General features: G+C 46.6%; 1 protein-coding gene across 2 annotated transcripts in view; it reads left to right on the top strand.

The window, feature by feature from the left end:
- MAP2K4 (mitogen-activated protein kinase kinase 4) overlaps positions 1-24,600 on the top strand; it is a 68,534-nt gene extending 43,934 nt beyond the window's left edge. For both annotated transcript variants that reach the window (XM_026075720.1, XM_026075719.1), the window contains exons 6-9: positions 13,361-13,438; positions 14,458-14,606; positions 19,937-19,982; positions 21,407-24,600. In XM_026075720.1, coding sequence (XP_025931505.1) covers positions 13,361-13,438; positions 14,458-14,606; positions 19,937-19,982; positions 21,407-21,520 — 387 coding nt within the window. In that variant the 3' untranslated portion in view covers positions 21,521-24,600. The remainder of the gene's footprint in view (positions 1-13,360; positions 13,439-14,457; positions 14,607-19,936; positions 19,983-21,406) is intronic.
- The last annotated feature ends 238 nt before the right edge of the window (positions 24,601-24,838 follow it).

The following is a 24,838-nucleotide window of genomic DNA, read 5'->3' as shown; positions in this document are numbered from 1 at the left end:
ACAACTGCCAGCTCTTTTTCTGACCCAACAAGGGCTCATGGCTGTAAGTGGTGCTGCGATAAAACCTGAATATACTTGTGAGGGAGTCAAGTCAGTCACACTCCTTTCAAAAGGAAAAAATATATATATTTTAATGCAAAAAGGTTAAAGGCACTTGCTAGACTGTCACTGTATAACTACATATAACCAGGGTGAGTCTGATATTGGCTGCTGAATGATGCTCTGTGGCCATGGGAACACGTTATTCTGCAAGACCCACTTGACCCTTGGCTCTTGCAGTAATTCTTGTTGCATGAGCACTTGCCCATCAAAGGAACCTGATAACACCATGTTCACTGGAGCTGGGTTCCCAAATAGCCATTGATAACAATAATATTGGATGTCTGCCAGTTTGACTGCCTATCTGATTCGGAAGCAGGAGCCATGTCCAGCTGCTAAGCAAGTGCTCGTGTATTTTAACCAAAATCGTTAGAGCTGTCACAGAAAGCAGAACATTAGCCTTGGAGCTCCCAGTGCTGGAAAGGTTATTTTGCTTTTGACTTTTAATTTCGATGTGATCATTATAGTAAGAAGTAAAGGTTCGTGCCTTGTGTTCTTTGAAAGAAAGAAAGAAATGGAAAGGCTGGAGACTCTCCTCTGCCTGCCCGCAGAGTAGTTCAGTCTGTTTGCCTGGATAGTGCGTGACACTGAGCTGTTCCAACACCTGTGTTGGTGCCAGCATTGTAGATTTGCTCTAGGTGAGATTTTGCAATACGGCAACACCAGTCTTAAAGGCTGTTGCCAACAGGGGTGAGATTGCTCCTTGCCAGCCCCTGGTCCTCCCCATGTGCTCCTTCTGCTTCACTTCTGCTACCTTCATTGCTCCTCTGACCCTGCTGAGAGCCAGTTTGAGGAACAGGAGTGATAGAAAGCTGACCCTACCAAAAAGGAGATGGGATATTTTTCCTGCATTTTGCTATCTCGAGATGGCTTAGGGGAGCTCAGAGCTCAGACAAGCACGAATGGTAGTGCAAAGAGAAGGGGTGAGAAAGTGCATCTGAGAAAAAAGAGAGAACGAGAGCATCTTTCAATGGCAGGTAGCTCTTGATCAACTTTTAGCTCCACTGTAATATCAAGCTCACTGTGTTTATTCCTTAAGGGTTTTTTGTTTGTTTTGTTTTGTTTTTCTGGGAAACAGTAACCTGAGTGGTCTGGCAAGTGGCCCTGTCTCCTTGGTGATCCCTGTAGTTGTCTCCTGCTGGAATGAGTGGTTCTGATTTGGGCAGGATTGGAGACTTTCTGTGACATGCTGGTGCCCACAAGCTTTGTTGCATTACTACCTTGTGCCTTCTTAATGCTCAGGTGAACCCAATTTCTGTGTCAGAAGCAAGTGACCAGACCTGATATGGTTTTATATAAGTCAGGAACCAGCCAGTGTGTAGACAGATCATCTGCCCTGTCCTGCTCCTTTGAGATCTCTCTAGAGGCAGTTGCAACCATCCTCTGTCCCCCAGGTCCTTTCCCCTGGTCCCCTGGGAGCTGCGTGGCAAAGGCCCACTTCATGACTTGCCCTCTACAAGCTGCGACTGTTCCTGAGCGTAGGCACTCTGTGTGGCTTGCCTCGTCCTCCTCCGATTTGCCCATTCAGCTCTTGTCCTGCTCTTCCTCAGCTTCCCGTGGTTGCATAGGAGCTGGGCAGGGAGCAGCAGAGGCAGCGTCTCGCCCCAGTGATGCAGGCAGCAGGGATGGAGCGGCTGCGCTGAGCATGCCTGCCTCCACGGCTGCTCAGAGAGGTGACTGTAAAGACGGTGCCTCTTGTTGCTATCCTGTGTTGGAGAGGCTGATGTATTACTACGAGGACTGCAGCTGATATTTAGAGACCCCTTAGAGGCACCAAACGGTCCTTTAGCCTGGAAGACGCTCGCATAGCATCGCCCTTGTTGTGATGTAAGGATGGAATTGTCACAGTTGTGATGAGACCTCAACTGAGGTGTTGTCCTCTTCCCGGTCAAATTGCCAAGGCCAGGTGGTGTGCAAGGAGATGTACAGTGATGAGGGGACACAGGTGACTTCTTAGTGCTAACGTACTGCCTGTGTCCCAGCAAATGCACTTCTGGTGCATTTCCATGTGTGTGCATGATGAAGAGGACCAAAGATTCACTGCCTTCACCTCATTTCTCCCTCAGTGAAGAAAGGCACTCGCTTCTGGAGCTGGCCTCCATTGCTGCGCGGAGGCTGCGTCACCACATTCAAATGGCTGGTACAGACAGAGTTCAGGCCATGCGCGGAAAGAGAGAATTCCTAAGGCAAGTAACAATGAAGGCTCTGTGCTGTGCTTTCCCCGGCTCCCCATGTGCATGTGGAGGGAGAGGCTGCGTGGATGTGGGAGCTGTGTGAATCCTTTATCCAGGCAGAGCAGCAGCAAGAGTCTATGTTTCAGCTTCACATTCCTGACCCAATGCCCAGGTTTTCATCGGGCTCAGTCAGTCATTTAACTGAACAGTCAGGCTGTTTCTAGGTTTGACTTCAGGCAGTTAAAAGTCCTCTGGGATGCTTCTGAATTGTAATCTGTGTGTTGGATTTATTTGGGTTTTTTTGTTTTGTTTTCTTTTGTTTTTTGGTCTGAAACTTGGCACCCAGCCATAGTTCTGTGATTTAAGACAACGGGTTTTGGGGAAAACTGTCCCTGTCTGAGCAGTGTGGATCGGTTCCACTTTCTGACAGTAGCAGCATAGCAAATAACTCGGGAGATGCCTGAGCTCTGAGCACATCCCTTCTATCACTCGCATGCTGGTGATGTCACTCGCATACTTCAGTGGTTTCGGCTGAGAACATACCTCTGCTTACTCATTCATAAGCTAAAATTGTCGATGAGGTTCGCCCAGTGTGGGACTTCTCCTGTCCAAACTTAGCTCCTTACATCACTCAATGCACAGCCCATGCTGAACAGCTTCCATTGCAGGCACTGAGGTCATGTCTGTGCTTCAGCACTTTCACGTCTCTCCTTCTGGAGAAGAGACAGGAAGGGATTTCCATCTAGTCCATTTAGACACTTGTCTGCACAGACAATTTACATAAACCTAGGGAAACTTGCTACCAGCCACCTGTGTAAGCAAACCATTCAGCTAGAAGTGTTTCGGGCAGGATGTGAGTTTTGTGGAGGAGAATATTAAAAGGGGGGAAAAAAAAGTCCCCCCCCAAGTTGTTTTTACCCTGGAATTTATATGGGAAGTGCCTAAAAATCAGATTTTGGAGATAGTTGCTCTAGGGAGGCATTGCAGGTTGCTGAGCAGAGCTTGTGTCTTTAAATGAAGAGGAAGTAGATCGGATCTGATTCACATTCCTGTTCTGTGAGTTCAAGCTGGAAACAGCAGACAACTTCTGCTTGACGTGGGTTTGCTCTGCGTGGGGCGCAGCTGATTGTGCTGGGGTGGGCCAGGGTAGCTCCCCACTGATCTTAGTTACGTATAAAAAGGCTGATTCAAAGCCAAACATAGCAGGACATAATCATCATAGCAATGAAGTTGTAGACAGAGATGGGTAAGGCTCATAAGGCAGGGTCAGGTATGGGGAGGGAGGCGAAGGATGAAGGTGAAGGGTTGCATGGGAGGTCTGAGGTGCACAGGTGTGAGTCTCCCCTGTTGTTCCTGAGCTATCTGACAACTCATTGTGTGGCTCCCTGACTCTTGCTGCTCATGCTGTTGAGGGTAGAGAGGGATTCTGCTTCGGGAGGCCTGATGGGGATTTTGCAGGAGGAGCCCTGAAGCTGAGTGTTTTCCTACTGAGAGTGGGAGCACTCTGTGCACCTGCTGCATACACAAAGCAGGCTGAGGGGCTGCTGGTGCCACTTGACAGTGTTACTCTTTCTCTCCTGCCAGTGAATTACCCTGGTACTGAGATCTGGACACAGATGAGTCCGGCCTTCGCCTTGTCCATCCATTCCTTGCTGCTGAGTGACCCTCAGCAATGGAGCAGGGAGGACATGCAGGCAGCTCCTGCTCTGAGCTATTGCTGGAGCCTGTAGGCCTGGGCACACTGAACAGGAGGTGCAGCCTCCATCCTCTGCCCTGGGTTTTTGAAGCCTCTCAAATGCTACAGAAAATCCCTTTGGAGATTGATCATTCTTCTGAGTTTTCTTGGACAAACAGCACATGGAGAGGAGAGCAAGGCCTTTACCAGGACGGGGACAGATCCTTTTTCTTGCCATACCTTCCCAGATTGTGCAGATCAGCTTGGCATTCACGGAGTTGGGCATGTGGGCTGGGCTTGGAGGGTCACATCCTACACCATCGTCTTCACTTCCATTTTAGACTGAGAGGCATTTAGCCCTATCTGTGGTAGTTTTTTTAGGACATTCCTCTGAGTTTGCAGGCAGTCTGAAACAGTAGCTCAACTCTTCCAAGGTCCTCTGTGGCCTCTGGGCTCAGCTATACAAGCCAATCTGTGCAGCCGGAGGTGAATAGGGCAATGTGATCTGTTGCTCCATTAGAGCAAATTCACTTCCACCCTTCTCCCCAGTGCCAGCTCTACTACGTTGGAACAGAGCCTGTTCCACTAACCCAGGTTTATTTAGGGCCAGATATTCAAGAGCTTGTGGAGTGCAAGGGCTCCTGATTTCCCTTAATATGGAATGGACTGGGGTCAGAGTTAGAGCTAGGAGTGAGAGCCTTGCTGGGCAGAGTGCAAGTAGAAACTTTCACAGGTGACGAGACCAGAATGACAACCATCTGAACACAGATGGTGCAGCTTCAGTTATGATCCTTTACATGGACCAAGAGCTTCTGATTGAATGGAAGTGATTTTTACAAAGAGAAACCAGATTTTAAGGCTCAAAGTGACAGTGATTCTAGCCTGTTCCTGCCCTGTCTGAGCTACCCGGTGATGATTCACCTTTGCTGCTGACCATCTGCACTTTGTCATACTTCATTTCTAGTTGGAATGTATGAAATTTCATCTCTAGACATCTTCTCTTGTTTTCCTTTCTCTGCTACATCAGAGAATCCTCTAGGATCAGAAATCTTTCCATTTCATTGCTTTCTTCTGGACTCCTCCTTCGTTTCAGTATGTGTTTGAAAACATGCATACTGGTTAGGCCTGAAGACCATGGACTGCACTTTAGTCTTTTGTAATGAATCCAAGGACTTCCAGGGCAAAACTACCAAACTCGAGATATTCAATGAGGTTCTGTGTTGAAACTGCTTAACTTGACTGAAACAATGCCTCCCAACCCTCCAAAATTGCTTCCTCTCCAGAGCTTGGCCCTCTTATTCTAAGAAAGTTCTTAGAAGAGGTGGTGATGATGGCACTGAAGGGGTGCATGGAGCTCTGGGATACTGATGTGTGGTCTTTTAAAACAACACCAGATGGAGATGCCCTTCAAGGTTTCAGTCTTACTTCTAGACTCCTCTTCAAGTATCAGAGAATCTACCATATTGCCCGTGAAGTTGTCCTGGTCAGTAATTACCCTCCTACCACCATCTTTTTTATATGAGTTAGTCTTATTTTAATGATGGCCATGGACTCTTTGGTCCTAGTTTGTTTGCTGAATTAAGGAGTTCTTTACTTACCACAGCCTCTTTCCCCAGTAGGTACTTTCTAACTGTGATGAAGTCACCTTTTAAGGTTTTCTTTGAGAAGATTAATAGACTGAGCAGCTTATGCCCTTAAGGTAGATTGGATTGCATTTTATGGCTCAGATGTAAACCCTTTCTAGTTTTTTAGCATCTTTTTGCAAAAGTAGACCTTGAAATTGGACAAACTTCCAGCAGTCGTCTCACCTGTTGTGAATATAATAAGAGCACCTGCTCCTAGTGCATAACCTCTGTTATGCTCCTTTAACCATGATATTCCTATGGGCTTTTCTGCTCTCTCGTCCTTTTCTAGGACCCTGTCCCTCATCACAGAGTGATGCTTTTTCTGTTTCTGGCTGTGTGAGTCAACATCCAGCCATATTAAAATGAGCCCAGCTTATATCAAGTGGTTCAAATCACACTAGCTCATCAGGAACCCTTATTTAACACACTGTCAACTTTCTGATGATACACAGAATTTAGTAGAACTAGTTTTATATTTTCTTGGATATCAATGGCCTTAGGCGAAGGAAAGATCCCTTTGAGAGCCTATTATAAATGCTGTCTTTCCCACTGTTTAGTGACCTTTCATGAACAGTTACATTCTTGAACTCAGTTTATCATTTACTAATGCAAATATCAGTGCTTGATTAGTTGTGGTCTGAATGATGCACTGGACTAGTCCAAGTATATTATGGCAACACATTTGCCTTTTTCAACAGGATGGAAAAGGTTAAGCCCAGTAAAACCTTGTTGCCTTCATTAATGTTCTTGGCCATCTCTACATGCCTAACCAGAATCCCCTATCCACCAGTCCGTCGCTTTCCTGGGATCCTCCTGCTATTGAGATCCAGACCGAGGAATTCAAATTCTGATAGGAAAGCAAACTGGGAGGAGATGGTATTCCTGTGCGAACGGAAACCAGTGTCTCCACCTGGAAAATGCTGTTGGAGAATTTTTTAAATGAAACATTCTCTCAGAGTAAATATGTAAAGGAAATAGGAGGGGAGGAAAGGCCATTCTCTAGAAACATGATCTCTACTGATAATCTCTCTGCAGCCACAGGCTTCATTGCTGACCTGGGTGAGGGGGAGGGACAGGAAATCAAAGAACAGAGGGGATTTTTGAAGGAATGTCTGAATTAAAAAGTCAAAACATGGATGAATATTTTGGCTGATGTATTTTTTGATAATCATAATACTCTAATCTCTTATGTAGTGTTTTTTCATCAGTAGGTATGAAAGTACTTTACACGGAGACAAGTGTTACTGCTGCTGTCTTATAGATGGTAAACTGAGGAGCAGGGGGAAGTGGCTTGTCCACAATTGCTCAGCAACAAAGACAGAAGAACTTGTGTTCTCCGCTTCCCTATCAGCTGTTCCACTCATCATGCTGTGTTGCCTTTCCTCTGCTGCATCACACCCTGCTTGAGCAGCCGTGTCTCCTCCTGCAACTAGGACAGGCTGCTGCATAGGATGTTCCATGATCCCTATAGTGACTGGTGCTGAGATAACAGGCCCAGAGAAAATAAAGGGCTAATAGCTTTTTCGTCAGTCACCTAGTACAGGAGAGGAGGGTATAACCTTAGAAAAGACTTTACCGAGTAAAATATGACTGTGCATTGCTCTCACTGCTTGTGTGAATGACTCACATCTGTGTTCTTAGACCAAAGCTTTTCCAGCACTGAGGTCACCTTCTGTGAGCTTCTACGTGCCCAGCATGAGATCCAGAAAGCTTATTAGGCATCACTGCGCATAAGAATTGAGATCTCAATGAAATTAGACACTTCAGCTCTCTAGCAGCCAGTAGAAGAATTAGGTGTTACCTAAGGGAGAGCCCCCAAAACTTCCTGTTGAGCAGAGTAGTAACACCAGGCAGAAGGAGTGGCCGAATGTCCATACCTGTCTGGAGCTCTAGCACCCACTGTAGGGCTGTGTCTTGGGCGCCAAGATCTGCTCAAGGAGCAGCATGGCAAGTCCCCCCAAGGATAGTCACCTCACAGAGCAGGACTGTCTCTTCTCCATGAGGTATTGGTAAAGGTGGTTATGTCCACAGGGCTGGTGGTGAACCAGTTAGCTTGGCAGGGTTTAAACTCCCAGGCCAGCCCTGTAGAGGAATCAGGAAAGGGGCTCCCTCCACTCCTGTTGTTTCCAGGATCTTGTACAGTCAGGAATAAAAAATTCAGAGCTCTCAGCAGGCAAGAGGGAGCTGCACTCGGCATCCTAGTGCTTTGGAGAAGGAGGTAACAGGAGAGGTAGGTCTGAGAGCCCAACTAGTCAGTGCCTTTTTCGTGCTCTCCTTTCTGCCCATGGCTTTTGTCCCTGGCTAGGCCACAGCTGTCTGTTGTTTTGCTGACACTGGCCGTCGCTCCATGCTCCAGTTGTGAGTGTGCAAGAGGCCTGTGTGGGAGAGAGCCTCGAAAGAAGAGCAAGTTGCTCTTCACCATAGGAATATTCTTCTTGAGAAATACAGAAACATGAAAAGTGAGTGACAGGATTTTCCTTTACTGAACAGCAGAAGAATTTCCCAAACTAGTTATTTATGGTCCTAAACATGGTTTCCATTGCTGTTGCACAACTCTGCAGGCAGCTGTTCAGAAACATTGCTCCCCTGCTTTCTGTGGCTTCAGTTTGGAGTTAGCCTCGAGAGCTGAGTTGCTTGGACAGTGACAAATGCTTCTCTGAGAGCACTTGCCGAGTCCCTTGCAGGGCACAGCCGTGTAAATGATAAAGCCATGGTAATGGGGTCATCACCAAGGGGGAGATGACATTTTTGTCTTGAGCATTCCCTAAACAAGTACATATTTGGTATATTGGTTAACACAACGGCAGAATAGCATGCTGAGGAGCCACGGTTCTTGCCTGCAAGACTTGTATCCAGTTTGTGTCAGAGCAGTAAAGGTCTATTAACTCTAGCCAGCCCTGTTTATAACTTGCTGTGTGATTTGCAGCTGAATTTGGCATAGATAACTCTGCAGCTGCAGCCTGCATGACCAGTTTTCAGAGGTACAGTGCTTTACCTTACTCCTATTATCAACCAAAGGCAAGGAAGTCCCTTAACTTTGTTTCTAAAGCTCTTCAATCGCATGCTATGTATGTCTGAAGATATCATCTCCAAGGGAAGCTGGCAGCCTCCGTCTCGCATCCATCTGTTCCTGTGTTTTAGGGGGAGGGGGAGTTTATATACTGGAGATTTCATTCTGCTTTTTATATTGTTAAATTTTAGCTCTTTGTAGTGTTTCTTCACTCCTTATAACCTTTTATTTCTTTTACTTTAGTGACACATTGGCTTAAGATGCAAGTAAGAGTTTGTTATACACCTTTTAATGCTGTGTAGGCAGAACTGCTGAATTTACAGTGCATGTGGTATAAAATTCCTCAATTAAATAACCAGTAAAAATCCAGGATTTGAGCTTCAAGAATTGAATTTTCCTAGAAATGTACTTCTCTCTTTAGCAACACAAAACAGCTGAACACTGTAGGAAGCTGTATGTGCATCTATACTTGTGAATACTTGTGTACCCTGACTTGCATGCGTTTACTTAGACAGGGGGCTTGGAGAAGAGGGGAGGATTGGTATTTCATACCTTGCTTATTTTTTTCAGTCAAGATGCTGGTGCCTACGTGCACATTCAAATGGAGAGAAGCCCCTGTGACAGTCTTTACCTATGTTTCATGCATTCATACCCTGCCTCTTTACACCATCAGCACATCCAGTGGTTGATCTCCATCTCAGCCATTTCCTTTCCTCATTTGCACTTGGCATTAGAAGGACATCTGGCAAGAGCCGAGTTTTGTCTGCATTTCTCGTTCCAGATCCCTGGAGTGTAACACACTGACTCTTCCTTCATTGGTGCTAATTGCTCCCATGTCATCCACATGGAAAATTCCCAGGATTCTTTCTGCTCTGAATTTAGACAGGATTTATTTTGGTCCATCCTGCCTTCCCTATAACTGTGCCACCACTGTCTAGGGCCAAGTGCCTGTTGCTACATCTGCACTCCTCTGCTTGGTCACAGTTGAAGGCTGCCCCTCTGTGGGTGCTTCAGACTAGAACATGCCAGCTCTGTCCCCACTGTAGACCTCAAGGATGCCCTATGGTGCCCAGAGATGTCTAGCCTGCTGAAAGACCTGGATGCTCTTTGAAGTGCCATCTACCTCTCTATCCCTGTAATGCACAGGCTTTTAGCACTTGAGCCCCTTCCCAAGATATCTGTTATCCATGCAGTCCCATAACTCATTGTGCTGCACAAAAAGCAATCATTTCTCCAGTCTGTAAACTTCTCTTGCCATCTCTCATGCTAATGCACCGCATTCCCTATAAATCTGTGATATAGGAGCCCTGACACTGGCAAGGCCACTATTGCCATAATCTCTGTAGCGTTGTAGTGGCCCTGTGCCATCTGGTCTTCAGTGGCAGCTTTCTGACATGCAAATGTCCTGGCAGCACTCAGGAGGTATGGCATGACCTGCTGTGCCAGGGCTGCAGAGAGGACATGCATTCCTCTCCAGTGTCCCCAACTGTCTGTACTGTAATTCCTCCAGTTTGCAGAGCCAGGTCACCCCCATTATTCCTGCATGCTGATGTCAATTGTATTGGCTGAGCACACCATATTGGTGCATTAGAGGAAGTCTTTAATCACAAAGTGTTCCTGGTTCCTGTGAAGTGACTCTGTTTTTCATGGTGCGAGGGTACATACTGCCCACAGAATCCATCTTTTGTTGACCATGGTGGCCTGCAGCACAGCTTGTGTGTGGACAAAGGGAAGTCCTGTGCCCTGGAGACCCTTGGCAAGCTTGGCAGTCACCCCATGCTGTACCTCCGAAACCCTGGCAATAATGGCTGTTCATGTGGCCATTTTCATTATTTTAGCAGAGTCCTAGTGGCTGCAAATCCTCCTGCTTCCATTTCCCCACACATCTCCTGACTTGTTTGTGGTTTCCAGGTCTCTCCTCTGCCTCCTTGAAGTCAATTCCCTACTCTTCTCCATCTCCTTTTTCCAGACAGGGCACAAACAGGGGGAGCATAGTGTGAGGGAACACATAGTCTTCTCAAAGGATGTGATATCAGAGAACATTACAAGTGTACTTCGCTGTTGTCAAGAGTAGGAGCCTTCACTGGTGATGAGGGTAAGCAAGGCAACATGCCAGCTCAGCAAGGCAAAGTCTTGTCACAGAACCTGGGAGACTCCTGGCGGAAGCTAGTGGTGCTGGCCAGGCAGTGATGCAACAGCTGCCTCACTATGCCCAAGTGACGCAGTGCAGTTACATCCTTGAGTAAGAGGTCACTGATGTTTGAGAAGCTGGATGTGGTGCTCCACAGACCTTTCTCTACTCCTTGACTGTCATGACCTACATGTTGTCTAGTGGATATCATCCTTCTGAGGGCTCAGATTACATACCCAAGCAGAGGAGGTGGTGTGATATCCTCACCTCCTTATGCTCAGATGTAGGGACCACCACACCCTCCACAGTCTCAGAGAGTGCCGTGTGCTCTCTCAGAGCTGATGTGCTGAGGCATTTTCTGAAGAAAGAAGGAGCATTGGTGACATATCTGAAGGACAGGGTAGGGATAGGTTGATCTGCTCCTCTCCCTTGTCTCCTGCTACTGCTGGAACCAAGAGGGCAGGAGGAACATGCTGCCAGCGCCTGGCAGGAGTGGTTGGAGGGAAGAGGATGGCAGCGGAGAGCTTTACACAGAGAGAGAGACCAGGGCTAGCGTTGTGGGGCCGCAATCACAGCAGTACAGTACAGTTAGAATGGGGTGTCCCATCGGGCTGGGATACAATTACTAGTAGCTGATGGAGTCAGGCTGTTCCTGTGTGATTGCTGCTCTGGGACCTGAGATCTGTGGACCAAGGAGGGAGCTGTGTGGGTACCTTAGGCAGAGCAGGCTATGGGAGGGTTGGGGGTCCAGCCTGCCGCCCATGGCATTGAGACAGGGAGGATAGACACAGCATTATCTATGAGTGTGATTTATGAGAGTTTCTGGAAGCACTTTTTCAGTGCAGGATTCTTCTGTAACCTTCTCTGTATGGGGGGACAAAGAAAGTGCCTGCCATGCCACATCTAATGCTGTTCTCTTGTTGATGCCATGTTCTTCTATCTGCCTTCCTACTGCTGACATTTTCTGTTTGCTGTCTTTCTTGCAAATGTTTTGGACTGGTTGTTGAAATACATCACAGAGAGCATTTTGACTTCGAGAGAGGTTTAAGAGAGTTGAATTTTAATAATCATATCATTTCACATGTCATCTCACCAGGATTATTGAAAAGTCCGTAAAAGTCAGTATGGCAAAATCTAAGCCATGATCTTAAGACCAAATGGAAGTCATAACCAAAGGGTAAGAATGAGAAGCAAAGTAATAGGCCTGGGAGGGTAGGAAAGGGCAGAGCGTCCAGGGCATGGCCTTTGGACCCAACCTGTTTCAATGTGGGCATTATAACTGGAAGCAAGGATGATAAAACACATCAGTGACATTGGGAAGGGAATATACCATGTACTGGACAAGGGGTAGTGGAAACAAGAAGGTTCTAGGAGAGGCCAAAGCAAGCTGGGACGTCCACTACCAGAGTGTAGAGCCACTTAAGCCTGATGGAAACTTGATCTCCCTTCTCTGTGTGGATATGTGTGGGTGGCAACCTGCACAAATTTCCTTGTTGGAGAAGAGCACGGTGATTCAGTGAATGGGAGAGATCTGGAAGCAGTCACAGCTGGGGCAGCTGTGTGCAAATGGTGGGCTGCAAAGAGGAAAGCAGGCAGCCTGAGAGAGCAACCAGAAATGCCATGCTTGTTTGGGGCCAGGAGGTACTGTATCATGCTGTGAGATTGAAGTAGCCTTCGTCACACACATGGTGGTCCAGTGGAAGACTGTGAATGCACTAAGGGGACTTGTTCATTACGTGGCATTCTTCAGCCTCCCTCTTTGTTAAGCACTGCAAAATTGCATGTAGCTTACAAAGCAAACAGTACTTCCATAGTATTTCAAGTACCTGATATTTTAGTATTTTACCATAATTCAGGTCTCTTTATCACTGTTGTAGTCCAAACTAAGTGAGGCCGTGTTTCTTTTGGCATCTTAATAATTACGTTTTTAATAAAAGGAGGCAGAATGAGGTTTTTCACAAAGATGATGTGCACTTGTGCACTCGCTCTGGATATGTCGTTCTTTGGTATAGATCATCCACGTCTAGCTCAATATTGCTATCTAGAGAAGACTTTTTGAATGTCTGAAGACCCAGTAACATCACGACCTCTTAGTTGCCTTGCAGGGATACCTGAAAACTCACAGAGAAGAGTGGTTCTTAAAATGCATCTTTAATACCTCTTGAGGTTTAGCAACCAAAAAACAGTTGGGAAGAAGAGCTCTGATAGATGCTGCTAAACCTCAGTTCCCCGCACTGATGGATGAGATGATGTTTATTCGAGTTCATGCGGTTCCCTAGGGAGAACTCTGCTGCAAAAACAGAGAAAGCTAGACTTTATGTTAAAGAGATCTTGAGGTTAAACAAAACTAAACAAGTAGTAGAGAGTAATAATTATTGAGACACTTGCAAAAAAGGAAAAAAAAAGGAGTGGGCTGTGCTGAATATTGCCTTTGCAGATCACCTTTTAGACTAGACCTCCATCAAGTCAGTGTTTGATTCGTTAAGATGTTTCTCTGCTGGAGCTGGATGTCCTAGCAACAAGTTTGCCTCTAGAGACATGCCAGGCTTTGCCCAGGGGCACGTTAGAGTTTTTTCTAAGTTTGAAGATGCTTGTTATTCCTTCCCGCACTGCACATTGTTTGACTAGTTCTTCTTCCTGTTTCAGCCTGAAAGGATAGATCCCAGTGCATCCAGGCAAGGCTATGATGTCCGCTCAGATGTCTGGAGCTTGGGAATTACATTGGTAAGTGAGTGGCATTTAAAGCCTCTGCTGCATGGTACTGTACTTTCCTAATGGGTAGCCTTAATGCCCTCTGCAGTGTAATGGAGTTGGTTGGTGTCAAATGCATGCATGAAGCAAAGCCCAGCCCCTCTGCTGTGAAGCATTTGCATGTTGTGATTGAAGTGGGCACCTCCTGGCTCATAAAGAATAGAATTCCTGTCAAGGCAGATGGCTCCCCTGAACCCCTGAGGATACGTTTAGCTGCAGCTATGTTTTGCAACAAAAGAGATGTGAACAGGGAAGATGGTAGAGGAGATTTTTTCTTCAAAATCTCAGATCAGAAAGGCTAGTGAGTATCGTGCTGCAGAATGGAGCACCTGGCCTCTGTAAAATAAGCCTCTGGTAGCCCTGGCTTCTAGTGTACTTTGGCTGTGCAGAAAGCTGCCGCTAATCCTGGATCTCAGCTGCTGATTCCTCTCTGGCTAACCACAGTACTGGTGGGTACGTGCATTGATAGTGTGAAAAAGTCATCCATTCCCAAGATGTTGAAGTTGAAGAGAAAACGGGAGCAATGAGTATGAGTCAGTAGCCTCTGTCAATGTGCTTTCTTTCCTGCTGGTGTTTTAAAATGATTGTTGTGTCAGTGTCCGTTTTCTCTAGTGATTGTGGGATGTTTGGGAAGGGACTGGAGAAGGATTTTGCCCTCCGACCTTTAAGCACCTTAATAAAAACATTGGTCCACTTTATAAATTCGGTAGAGGAGACACATTCACAGCGTGCAAGTATGGCATAACCAGGTTAAATCTGGAGGTGTCTCTCTCCGTTGACTGTATAGGGAGACCAGGTTCCCAATGTAGGCACCAAAAATAGCTATTGAGTATAACTTCCCCCCATCTCTTCCTCATTTGAGCTTTGTATAGGGGATGGGAAAAGAATAAATTCCTCCCTTAGGGGTTTCTGGTGTACCTGTAGAGATTTTCGTATCCTAATTGAAATTCCCTTTGAGTAACCTAAGTGGTGTGGTTGCTGTCTTTTTGCAGTATGAGCTGGCCACAGGGCGATTTCCCTACCCCAAATGGAACAGCGTGTTTGACCAGTTGACACAAGTAGTAAAAGGAGACCCACCACAACTGAGCAACTCAGAGGAAAGGGAATTCTCCCCAAGTTTCATCAACTTCGTCAACTTGTGGTAAGTGTTTCCTACTTGAAGTACCTGGAATTCACTAGTTTTGTCATGGTCAGATATTTGGTAAGAGTCGCATGCCAAGCACTTCCTAGCTTAGTTTCACATGCCTGCACCAACATGAGGATGAAGACTGCTTGCATTTCACTTCTTTGGGAGGTGATGAGTGGAGGCTGAATGGCAGACCTTTGGATACTGTTCTTCAGAATAGGAATAAAGAGAAAACCTCTGAGAATCTGTGCTCAGAAGAGGCATGATAAGACCCATTGCATGACCGGGTGAGGGCCTGTCATGTGCAGCCTGTTCTTCGGTATGAAGCGGCCTTGTGACAGACCTGTTCTTTGCCTTTTCTTCTGCAGGCAGAAGCTTGAGACCCCAGGCAGTACTGTCTCATGGTTGTGCCGCAGGTCTATGTTAGTTTTCTCTTTTGCATAGCAAGGCCAGGAGGCCTTCCTTCCTGGTAGGAAGAGGTTCTGTTCAATGTAGTAAGTGTCAGGACCTGTAGCAGGTGGCCTGCTTGGTTGTTGGCTTCATATCTTGTGTCAAATCAAGACTGTCAGATCAAGACTGGAGATGCTTTTCTGAGAGGGCTGGACAGGGCCTCTGCAGTTTTGTCAGCCTTGGATGGGAAGCGTCCAGTTGTTTGCATGGCACCTACTTAGAGCAATCTGTCTGCCTGCCACATGTGCATGGTCCTGGTTAATTTAAGGACTGACTGTGAGTTTTCTGACTAAGCACTTTTCCATCACAGTGTAACACTTGATCTAAACTAATTTTGTTAACCTAGTGGTGAATCCTGCAGGAGGTCCTTCAATGTGACCTGCATTCCTCTTCTGGGTCCTTCTGCTCTGAGAAAGACCTGCCAGGCTGATGGACAGCCCCAGGGCAGGGGTATCTACCTCAAAGCTCTGTGACACAGGAAGACACAGCTCTGAACAATTTTTAACTTCATGGAGGTTTTGTTTCAGGATTTTCCATCCAATAGATATGCAAAAGGTGTGCTGGTTTGGGGTTTTTTTGTCTTTCAGAATTAGGAATTTTTATGGAACACTAGTTCTGACTTTCATCTGGCTGCAGGGAAGACCACCTCATTGTCTTTTGTCTGCAGAAAATAGGGCATCAAAATGGCTTGCTGCTCAAAAGAAATTTCTCTTTTTCAGTATGAAGACTGTGTGGTGTTTGATTAGAAAGTCAAAGTCACTTTCCTGTGTGCAGTACAAGCAGTAATTTCTTTCCTATATAGTTCTCCTTAGAGAATAAATATCGTTACAGAGTTCACAAAGCTAGGAGATTGCTCTCTTGCTTACAGACTCATGAGTTTGGCTCCGGAGGACCCAACAGAGGAACCTGTGTGACATCTCTCTAAACAGCAGCATCTTTGGCCTATGTATTTCATTGGCTTAATTCACATTTCCTGCCCATTTACCTCTTCCAGGGTCTATTGCTGTGGGACAGCCCCTGTGCACAGACCATGTGGCAGTTCCCAGTCTAATTCTGTTTTTTGTTTAATCTGGTTTTGCAAATAATCTGACTTCTGCCTGGAATATTTATGATGTGTCCATAGCAGTACTGTAATAAATATTTTTCTTACTAACCTTTAGTTAAGCATAAACAATAAATGTTGGTGTTCCTTAGCAGACAGATGAATCTCCAAAAGGCTGTGGTTCTAGGTGATGGGCATAAATCTTGTGGGCATTACTCTGCAAACTTTAATCTAATAATCTTTCTATTTTTGTGTGTTAAGAGTCATGAAAAATGGAGAACAGAGTCCTACAGTGGCAGTCACATGGCAGTTTGAATTTTGACGTTGCTGCCTGCTCACTCTGATAGATCAGTGAGAAAAGGATATTGCTGATAAAGTTAAAACTTAAAAGCTGTGAAAGCCTGGGTGGAACATTTTTCCCCTCCTGCCCACCTCCCTGTGTTCTTTAGATGCCTAAACTCACGTTCATCCTGGACCTGTTTACAGAATTAAGCTTACTGCTTCAGAGTTTGCAAAGTATCCAAGCTCTGTTTCTGGCTATTTGGAGCTTCATGCTGGCAGCTGCAAAGTTAGTACTTGCAGGAAGAGCTGTGAGATCCAGAATGCCTGGGAAGGAGATTAGAGGTTCCATCAAAAGAGTCGTACAGCACTTGATGCTCCAAATGGCCATTCCAGACCCACAGCTTCACATCAAGCTCGAAAAAAAAGATTTCTAGATCTGTTTTATGAACATACACATGGAAATTTCAGAATGAAACTTGGACTATGAGCTGAAGTTCTGAATAGTTACATTTAAGGCATTGTGAGGAGCACATTTAAACCCCCAGAGATCAGTAAAGGAATAGCTACTGGATAGCAAAAGTTTGAAGTGAGGATGCTTGCACAGCAGCAATGGGACTTCTGCTCTCTCTGTGTCTGTGCAGCTCCGCAGTCAGGTCACAGGACAGAGAAGAGCCAAGCATGTACCGTAGTCACCCTCTCTTTCTCTGAATAATTTGTGGCCACACTGTGGTCGTGCCTTAGCTTGAAAGAGGTCCTTCTAGAATTCATGTGGATAGAAATGCTGCTGTTGGAAATTAGGTTTAACTCACCTAGTTTAGGCAAGACACTACATCCTCCCACATCCTACTGCCCCCCCATCTAACTCTGGCATTCTCAGCATGACTTCCTCAGAGCTCTGCAGAGATCCCTGCTGGCTCGGAAATGGTGGTCCTCATGGCAGCGTTGGAGGAGCCCTCTCCTCGAGCTGTCTCTCTCCCCACCTCCTTTTCCCCATGACTGGGAGGCTGCTGAGTGCCTCTGCAAACACTGTTGCTTGCACCCTATGCCCAGTGTGACACGGAGGGAARAGCTGGGTGTGAGTGCAGCAGTCCAGCTGAGGTGTCTTTGCCAGGATGGATGAGCAAGAAAATAATAACAGTCTGAAACATTCAAATAAGAGCAGAAGATGATCCCTTCTGTGCGTTCCCCCAAAAGATGCTCTCAAGCCTTAGTTTCATCCCTGTCCTCTCTCTTCCCTGTGATTGTAACTCTCAAGGTGACTGTGTGTCGCCTTGCTGAGCCCCTTCCCGCTCAAGGCCCTGCCGTGGCACCGCACTGCACCCTCTCTTCTTCTCCAGTCACTCCACTGGGCACAGCAGGACTGCAGCTCGCAGCCTCACGTGCAGGGCGTCGCGGGACTGCAGGGACATGCAGCCAGCTCTGCATCCCGTGCTTAGCGTGCCAGAAACCTGCCAGGCCTGTGCCCTTCCTTGCTGTGGGCTCATCCCTCCTCTTTGAAGGTGGCACCATCACCTTTGAACTCGTCACCTCAGACTCACTGAGGCAATAGTGAGAAATGAGCGTGAGCTGTGTTCCAGCGGTTGGCTGGAGGGAGCGATGGATGGTGCCCTGGGCACCCTTGGCCTGGCTAGAGAGGGGCCCAGGGCCCTGGAGTCAGGGGAGGACGTCTCCAGTTAGCCCGTGAATCCTCTTGGCTCTCAGTCACTCGGCCGGGAGGTCTGTGAGGGCTCCAGGATTGCAGATGGGCCCGCCTTGCCACCCAGGAGAGGGGAGCTGGTTAGCCCAGGCACAGTGGCAGGCCTGGTGCCCTGGGTTTGCCCCGCTGTGCCTACCAGGCATGCGCCATGGCCAGCAGCTCTGCAGAAGCCAGTCTGGGCCTGCTGGGACCTGATCCCCAGTACCTCCATCATGTGTCCCCACGGCAGTCCCCTGCGCCAGCTCTCGGAGGGGCTGTGTTTGTCTCCTCAGGTACTCTGGGGCAGCCGCTGTCACCCCAGACATCTCCCTAGGCACCCCACCCCATCTGTGTCCTCCTTACCTGCTGCAGGTTTTCTTCGTGGCCTTTGCTGCCACCTGCTGTCCCCACCATGGTCTGGGTTATGACCCAACCCATGGTGGCCCAGTCCTTAGGCTGGCTGTCTCCTTGCACTAGGAACCAGGCAGCAGATGGGATCATCCCAGTGCTGATGGCTTTTGGGACACAGCGCCGCTGCTGCTGTGCCTGCCTGGATGAGCCCCTCATCCAGCAGGGGATGTTCTCCAGCTTGGCATCCCTCTTCCTCACACCCATCTGTAAGGCCCATTATCTGGTACCCTGCAGGGCACCTTCTGCCTTCCCACAGGGAAGGTGCCCTGTGGCCATGGCAGCGGTGTGGGGCTGCTTTCAGGGCAGTGCTCAGAAGCAAACGTTCTGTCTCACTTTGGGCTGAGCCTTTTGCATTGGGCCTCGAGGGCCAGCTGCTCCTGCCACAGTGCAGACGGGCTTTGTCTCTCGTAGCACAGGAACCTGCTCCACGGTGGTGCTGGGTACATCCAACACATTACACAGAGCCTGGCTCTGGGTGTCTGGTTGATGAAGGCAGAGTCTTAATGGGAGCAGGGCTTAATCAAGCCTGCTGTTCCTGAAGAGCTGCCACTGAGGCTGTGCTCCCAGAGTCAGAGAAGCAGAGTCCAGAGTCCCATCCTGATAGCCACCCAAAGCTGCCACCCTCACAGGCCTGGGAGAAGGTGGCAACCAGCAGCTGCAGCTTTGTGTGGGCGAGACAGAGAAAGGAATAAGGGGAGGTGGAGTGGAGCTAGGGCAGCATGACAGGCTCTTCTTCTCTTAGCCAGAGAGACTCATCTGCTATCGCCATGCTGGTCTCCTAATCTCTCCCGGTTACACCAGCAATCGCCTCTTCCAGCTGCCCTCCTTTGTCTCTTCCTGGAGGTTGTGGCTCACTCAGCTCTGGATGTGCCAGATGTTCACCAGTGCTCTGGATGAGCCGGCCTGGGGCCTGGGAGCCTGGACGTATCATTGCAGATTGGTTCATCTGTCTTCTGAGTATTACAGCTCCATTCCTGCCTGCACACATGCCAAGAGGAATGTGTTGTGTCTGTGTTTCCCCGAGAAGAGTATGTGCTCCCTGGCAGGCAGCGTCCAGTCTCCTCTGCATGTGCGCCATGCTGCCCTCCTGGCTGGAAAGCAGGCTGGAGTTGCCAATTGCTGCTATCTGAAAACTCCAGTTACGCTGAAGTCAAACCTGTTTCCATATTGAGGCAGCAGCAGTCGTGATGGGGTTTTAGCTTGCAGCTCTCTGTCTCCAGCAGGATTTGGTGATGGTCATGGGATTTAGGCTTTTGCCAGCACCTTCAGTCATGTGGGGAGGAAGGGACTCCATGTGGTGACTCACAGTATGAAAAGTATGTTTATTTCAGGAGCCAAATTCCTGGACTTGAATGGCTTGGCCGGCTGTGAATCACAGTGTGACAGCAGTGAAATCAATTTCTTATCCTGTAAAAAACTAATATTTAATGTCTGTAGTGACTTCCTAAGTCTGCCTCTTCCTAATTCTCTTTCTGCTTTCTTTAGCCTTACAAAGGACGAGTCCAAAAGGCCAAAGTACAAAGAGCTTCTGGTGAGTGCAAAGCATGGCTGACTGTGCCAGCTGTTACGACTGTGCAGTGGAGCTGGGTTGCACATCTGGGGTAGCTCTGTGTTTTCTCAGATGATCAAGGCAGAGTGTCCGTTTCCACAGCCTTAGGGAAAACACTGCCTTGATGCCATTGTCCCTGGCCGTATGTGGTTTGTGATTATTAGTGTCTGTACATAAACACCCACTTGGTTTTAGTAGATCAGCACACACAGAAATGCCAAGTTCCAGTGGATTAACTAACTGGACTTGGCTAGCCTGTGTGATCATTGAAGTGCACAGGCTCAGGCAAAAGTTAGATTTGCCCTACAAATTCTGCCTTTGCTTGAGATCCTGTCATCTACACTCAGAAGCATTGTCAAATTGCTGGCAAACATGTAAATGTAGACATATAAATGCTTCCAATACACCAGCCACACAATGAGGTTGTAAGTGTACAGGCAAAACTGCGTCCTGAAAGAGGACAACACAGTGTACTGGAACAGGAATCAGCAGAGCCTGTGATGGTGGGGTCCTGAAGGAGGGAACTCACAGGGGCTAATGGTTGGATAAGTCACACCTAGCAATCACACCTCTTCAAGGAGCTCTGGGCAGCTGGAAGCCACCTCTTCAGGGGAGATGCAAAACCATGTCCTAAAGTCCCTGATGGTGGTGGTGTGATATGAAAGGAATCTGCCTTGTGTGCTGGCCCCATTTCACATTGATCAATGGCATTCTGTCTGCCAAAATTCCCTCAGTAGTTTCAGCATGCCAACCTGCTTCCACTCCTTGGTCTTTTATCCCAGGGCAGCGAGTGTGGAACCCAAGATTTGAAACAGAGGTGGTTTGGGAAAGTAGCAGGATAGAGAGCAGAAAGCACATCTGGACCAGGGTGCCATAGGCAGAACAGTCCCTGCCTAGAGTCACCTTGTCATTTCCTAGCTGCTCTGAGTTGGGTCCAGCCTGAACAGCTTCATGTGCAGAGCAGAGGATTGAGGTTCAAGACAGCTGGGTTTGGGACCTGGCCTGCTGTTTGACCTCCACAGGTCATATCTCCCTGTCACTCCTGTCTCCCCATTGCTGAAGAGACTGATGACGAAATCTCTCTTGAAAGTATTTTAGCAGATGTCCATGAACCGTGTTACAAAAGAGCCAGGTGCTGCTAATACTGCACCCTTGCTGTGTCCAGTTCAGCAGGTCCTTAGCCTCATGGATGCTTGTCCAAAGTTAGCTCTGGAAGTACAGCTCTCTGCATTGCACATTTAATTCCCCTTTTGTAAACACCATGGGCAAGGCTGTCCTACGGTCCTACAGTTACCACTGAGTCCTGTGTTCTTGAGTCAGTCAAATCATATGCTAAACTTTTAACTGGGGGAGCCAATATGTATCACTAAGGTGAAGTAACCTTGTTGTTTCTTATCTGATTCCAGAAACATCCCTTCATTCTGATGTATGAGGAACGCACAGTGGATGTTGCATGCTATGTTTGTAAAATCCTGGATCAAATGCCAGCAACTCCCAGCTCTCCAATGTACGTCGATTGATATTGCTGCTACATCAAACTCTAGAAAAAGGGCTGAGAGAAAACAAGCTGTAAAGAATTTTCATCACATATTGCAGTGTTTTTAATGCTCGCCCAGACACCATGTGCAATAATATTGGTGTTATTTCCATCCTGTCTGTATACTGTTGTCACATATAAAGTGCATCCCTGTAATACCTGATCACACAGTGTTAGTGTTGGTCAAAGAGAGACCTCATCTTGCTCTTTTGTGGACATATTCATGAAATGTGGAAATAAGTACATTTATTTGTTGACCGTGATTGGATAGCACCTAAAATTCATTTCTAGACTCGAAACTTGGAGACTTCTCAGCAGCTACTGGAAAGATTTTTCTCTCAAACTCTTCCAATTGTTGTTTCAAGTAATAATAAAAAGCAAACAAACAAAAGTTAGGCGTTGTCTGTCTGAACATTAAGAGACTTTGCCTGGAGGGAGAAGAACTTGCTTAACCAACGAGATACTTTGCCTTCTGGAGCTAGAAAGGCAAAAGAGAATTTTATTCTTCACAAAGTGCAATAGATTTACTGCTATGAAATTCTGTTGCTTTACAGTCGCAGTGTACTTTCTGGGGACAGTGTGCTCAGCTGAACTTCCTGTTAAAGAGAGATCATGTTAAATATAGTGAATATGTCTTTACCAAAAATATGTTGCGTTGAAAGAGGCTAACATTAAAATATTCAGAGATGGGACATAATGTATTCTTCTCTCCTTTTACCAAGCCAGCCACTCTTCACTCTAACTAGGTGTCCTGTAAACTGTTACCTGGTAAGATAAGACCTTTGACCTGAAGAATTATTAAACTACTCGATTGAATTTAACCTGCTTGTGACCTGATTTATAGCTGCACAGTGCTCACCAGCTGGCTTTGCTTTGACTTCGACAAGTGCAGTTCACAAAGTCTGCAGCTGTTTTAATGAGCCACAAATGAATGTCTGTGATTTCTAGTCGATGTTTATCGTTCTCTTCACTGTCCTGAGCCCTGATGCTAGCACCTCTTCACAGACCCCAGGCCTAGCCCAGCAACACTGCCACTTACCAGCCTAGTATATCTTACAAGATAAATCTCAGCATTTCCTTCTGTCTACTTCAAGCAGGGTGGTGGGGATGTTCCCCCACCCTCACCACTTTGGGGCTCTGTGGCTAGTTGCATTTCTGCAAATATGAGATACTGCTTTGCTTGTTGGAAACCTGGTTCATCTTCTCCTGGGTATATTTACCCTCTTTTGTGACCCTGAGTAGCTCTTGTTACTGTTCCTCAGAGTAAACCTCACTAAGATTGTTTGGTGCAAGGTGGTAGAAATGGTGGTAAAAATCTTTTTTTTTTTTTTTAATTTGGCATCTTTTTCAAAGCTGAATTTTTCATGGAAATAGTTTTTTTTTCCCAAAAATATTGCAATATCAAACATTTAGTAGTGTACCAGTGATGACATGGGGCCTGTGGACACTGTGGCTTCCAGTATATCATTTTGAGTTGACTAGCTTGGGCACTTGGTAGAACTTTATCAATATTGGAACAACTAACTGTCAATGCCCTGCAAGCAAAACTGGATGCAGGACACAAAGACGTGATAGGAGTGAAAACACAACGGTACTGGCAGGATTTCTGTGGAAGGTGCTTCCCACTTTGAAACCAATGCTACCAAATGAAAAACCGGGCTGATGTGAAAGCACTGGAGAACACCTCACTCGCATCCCTGCTCTAGCTGCTCAGCTGAGAAAGCAGAAAGCCGAGGCAGTGCTCGTGTGGATTCTTGGCATTTCTCTGGCCACTTGTATGATGCCCTCTTATACAACCTTGTAGTAGCGTGTCATCTCCAGCTTGGCTGTCTGGAGCCGTTCCTGTCTGACATTGCAGGCAGAAGGGAACAGCTGATATCCTGTGGGACATAGAGTGCCCTCAGCTCCTGCTTAGCTGGACACCAAGCAGTTTGTAGTGCCTGACAGCTTGGGCCCTTCACGAATTATGTTCCTAAAGGTCTGTTTTTCAGATGAGACAGTCTCTAAAGTCTTCCCAAGATGGACAAAGCAGAATTCTCTGAAGTAACTAGTCATTCTCAGCAGCCCTGATTAATCATGTAGCAACATGGAAGTATTAGTCAAACAAAATATGTGGTATCTAAATATCTAATATCAAAAGTAGTAATTCTTCCCAGAGCCCCTTAGCCTCAGAAAACTCAACTTTTCCTTGACTTGGCAAATCCCAATACCTGTTGATTCATCTCACCAACTCACAGCCACCTATAATGTAGTATCAGGCACTAGTGAATTTTACAAGGTGCTGGCTAGGCTGAGTAAAGATAGACTGTATAAAGAAAGACATACTCAGAGGTGCTCTGCCCTTGTTCCCGCCTTTCAGACATTAATGGTTGATTCACAACTTCTCTCTGATGACAGTGGCAGGCCAGATAGCTTTTAGAGGGCTAACACTAGGAGAGATGAATTCTCCCCAGAATCTGTTTCCTTCCACTACAAGCAACAGTCTTGCCCTGCTCATCCAGTGCGTCTTGGAGTCTGTTCTCCACTGCCAACCCCACCATTAGCTCATCTTTAGCAGGGCAATTAATTTGCTTTCAACTGATGGGAAATGGAAACCAGAAGCTTTGCACTCCCGGTATCAAAGTCAGGTTTGGAATGTGCTGTGGCATGGATGGGTATACAGAAAGGCAGGTCTAGCGTATTAAGTATAGATTATTATAAACTATTAAGGGTGCAACATTTATTACAATGTATCTTTATTAAAAAAAAGTATATAGTGTTCAGAAGCTGTGAAAATAGTGTAAGAACTGTACATTGTGAACTCTGGTTATTTTTTTCTTCTTGTACCATAGAAAAATGTATAAAAATTATCAAAAAGCTGATGTGCAGGGATGTTGCCTTATTGTCTGTAAAATGGAGCTCAGGAACATAACTGCTTCAAAGAGCTTCAGAATATTTTATCCAATATCCTGGTTTGACTTCCTCCTCTATATAAGATATTATACATGGAATCAGAGTGTTTATGTAATAGTTCTATCCTTTTGCCTGCAGGTCAGTTGTAATAAAACTAGGATGAGACTGTGACCTTGTTATTTTCATTTTGTAAGGTCAGACATAAATGAGAAGATTCATTAAAAGTTGTTGAAATACCTGACTTCCAGGCCCTTCCTGCAGGTGGAGGTGGCTTGGCAGGAGAGAAGCAACCTTCAGTTAGAAACTGCTTATGCTAAATTAAAAAGAAAAAAAAAAATCAGGGAGAGCTGGATGTATTTTCTTTCTCTGGAAGATTGCTGAGAATTCAGCAGCTCCTCTCTGCTCTTGG

The sequence above is a fragment of the Apteryx rowi genome, unplaced genomic scaffold, assembly GCF_003343035.1.
Source record: "Apteryx rowi isolate R43461 unplaced genomic scaffold, aptRow1 scaffold_41, whole genome shotgun sequence".
In the NCBI taxonomy this organism is placed as follows: domain Eukaryota; kingdom Metazoa; phylum Chordata; class Aves; order Apterygiformes; family Apterygidae; genus Apteryx; species Apteryx rowi.
This window is presented reverse-complemented; position numbering and strand designations above follow the sequence as displayed.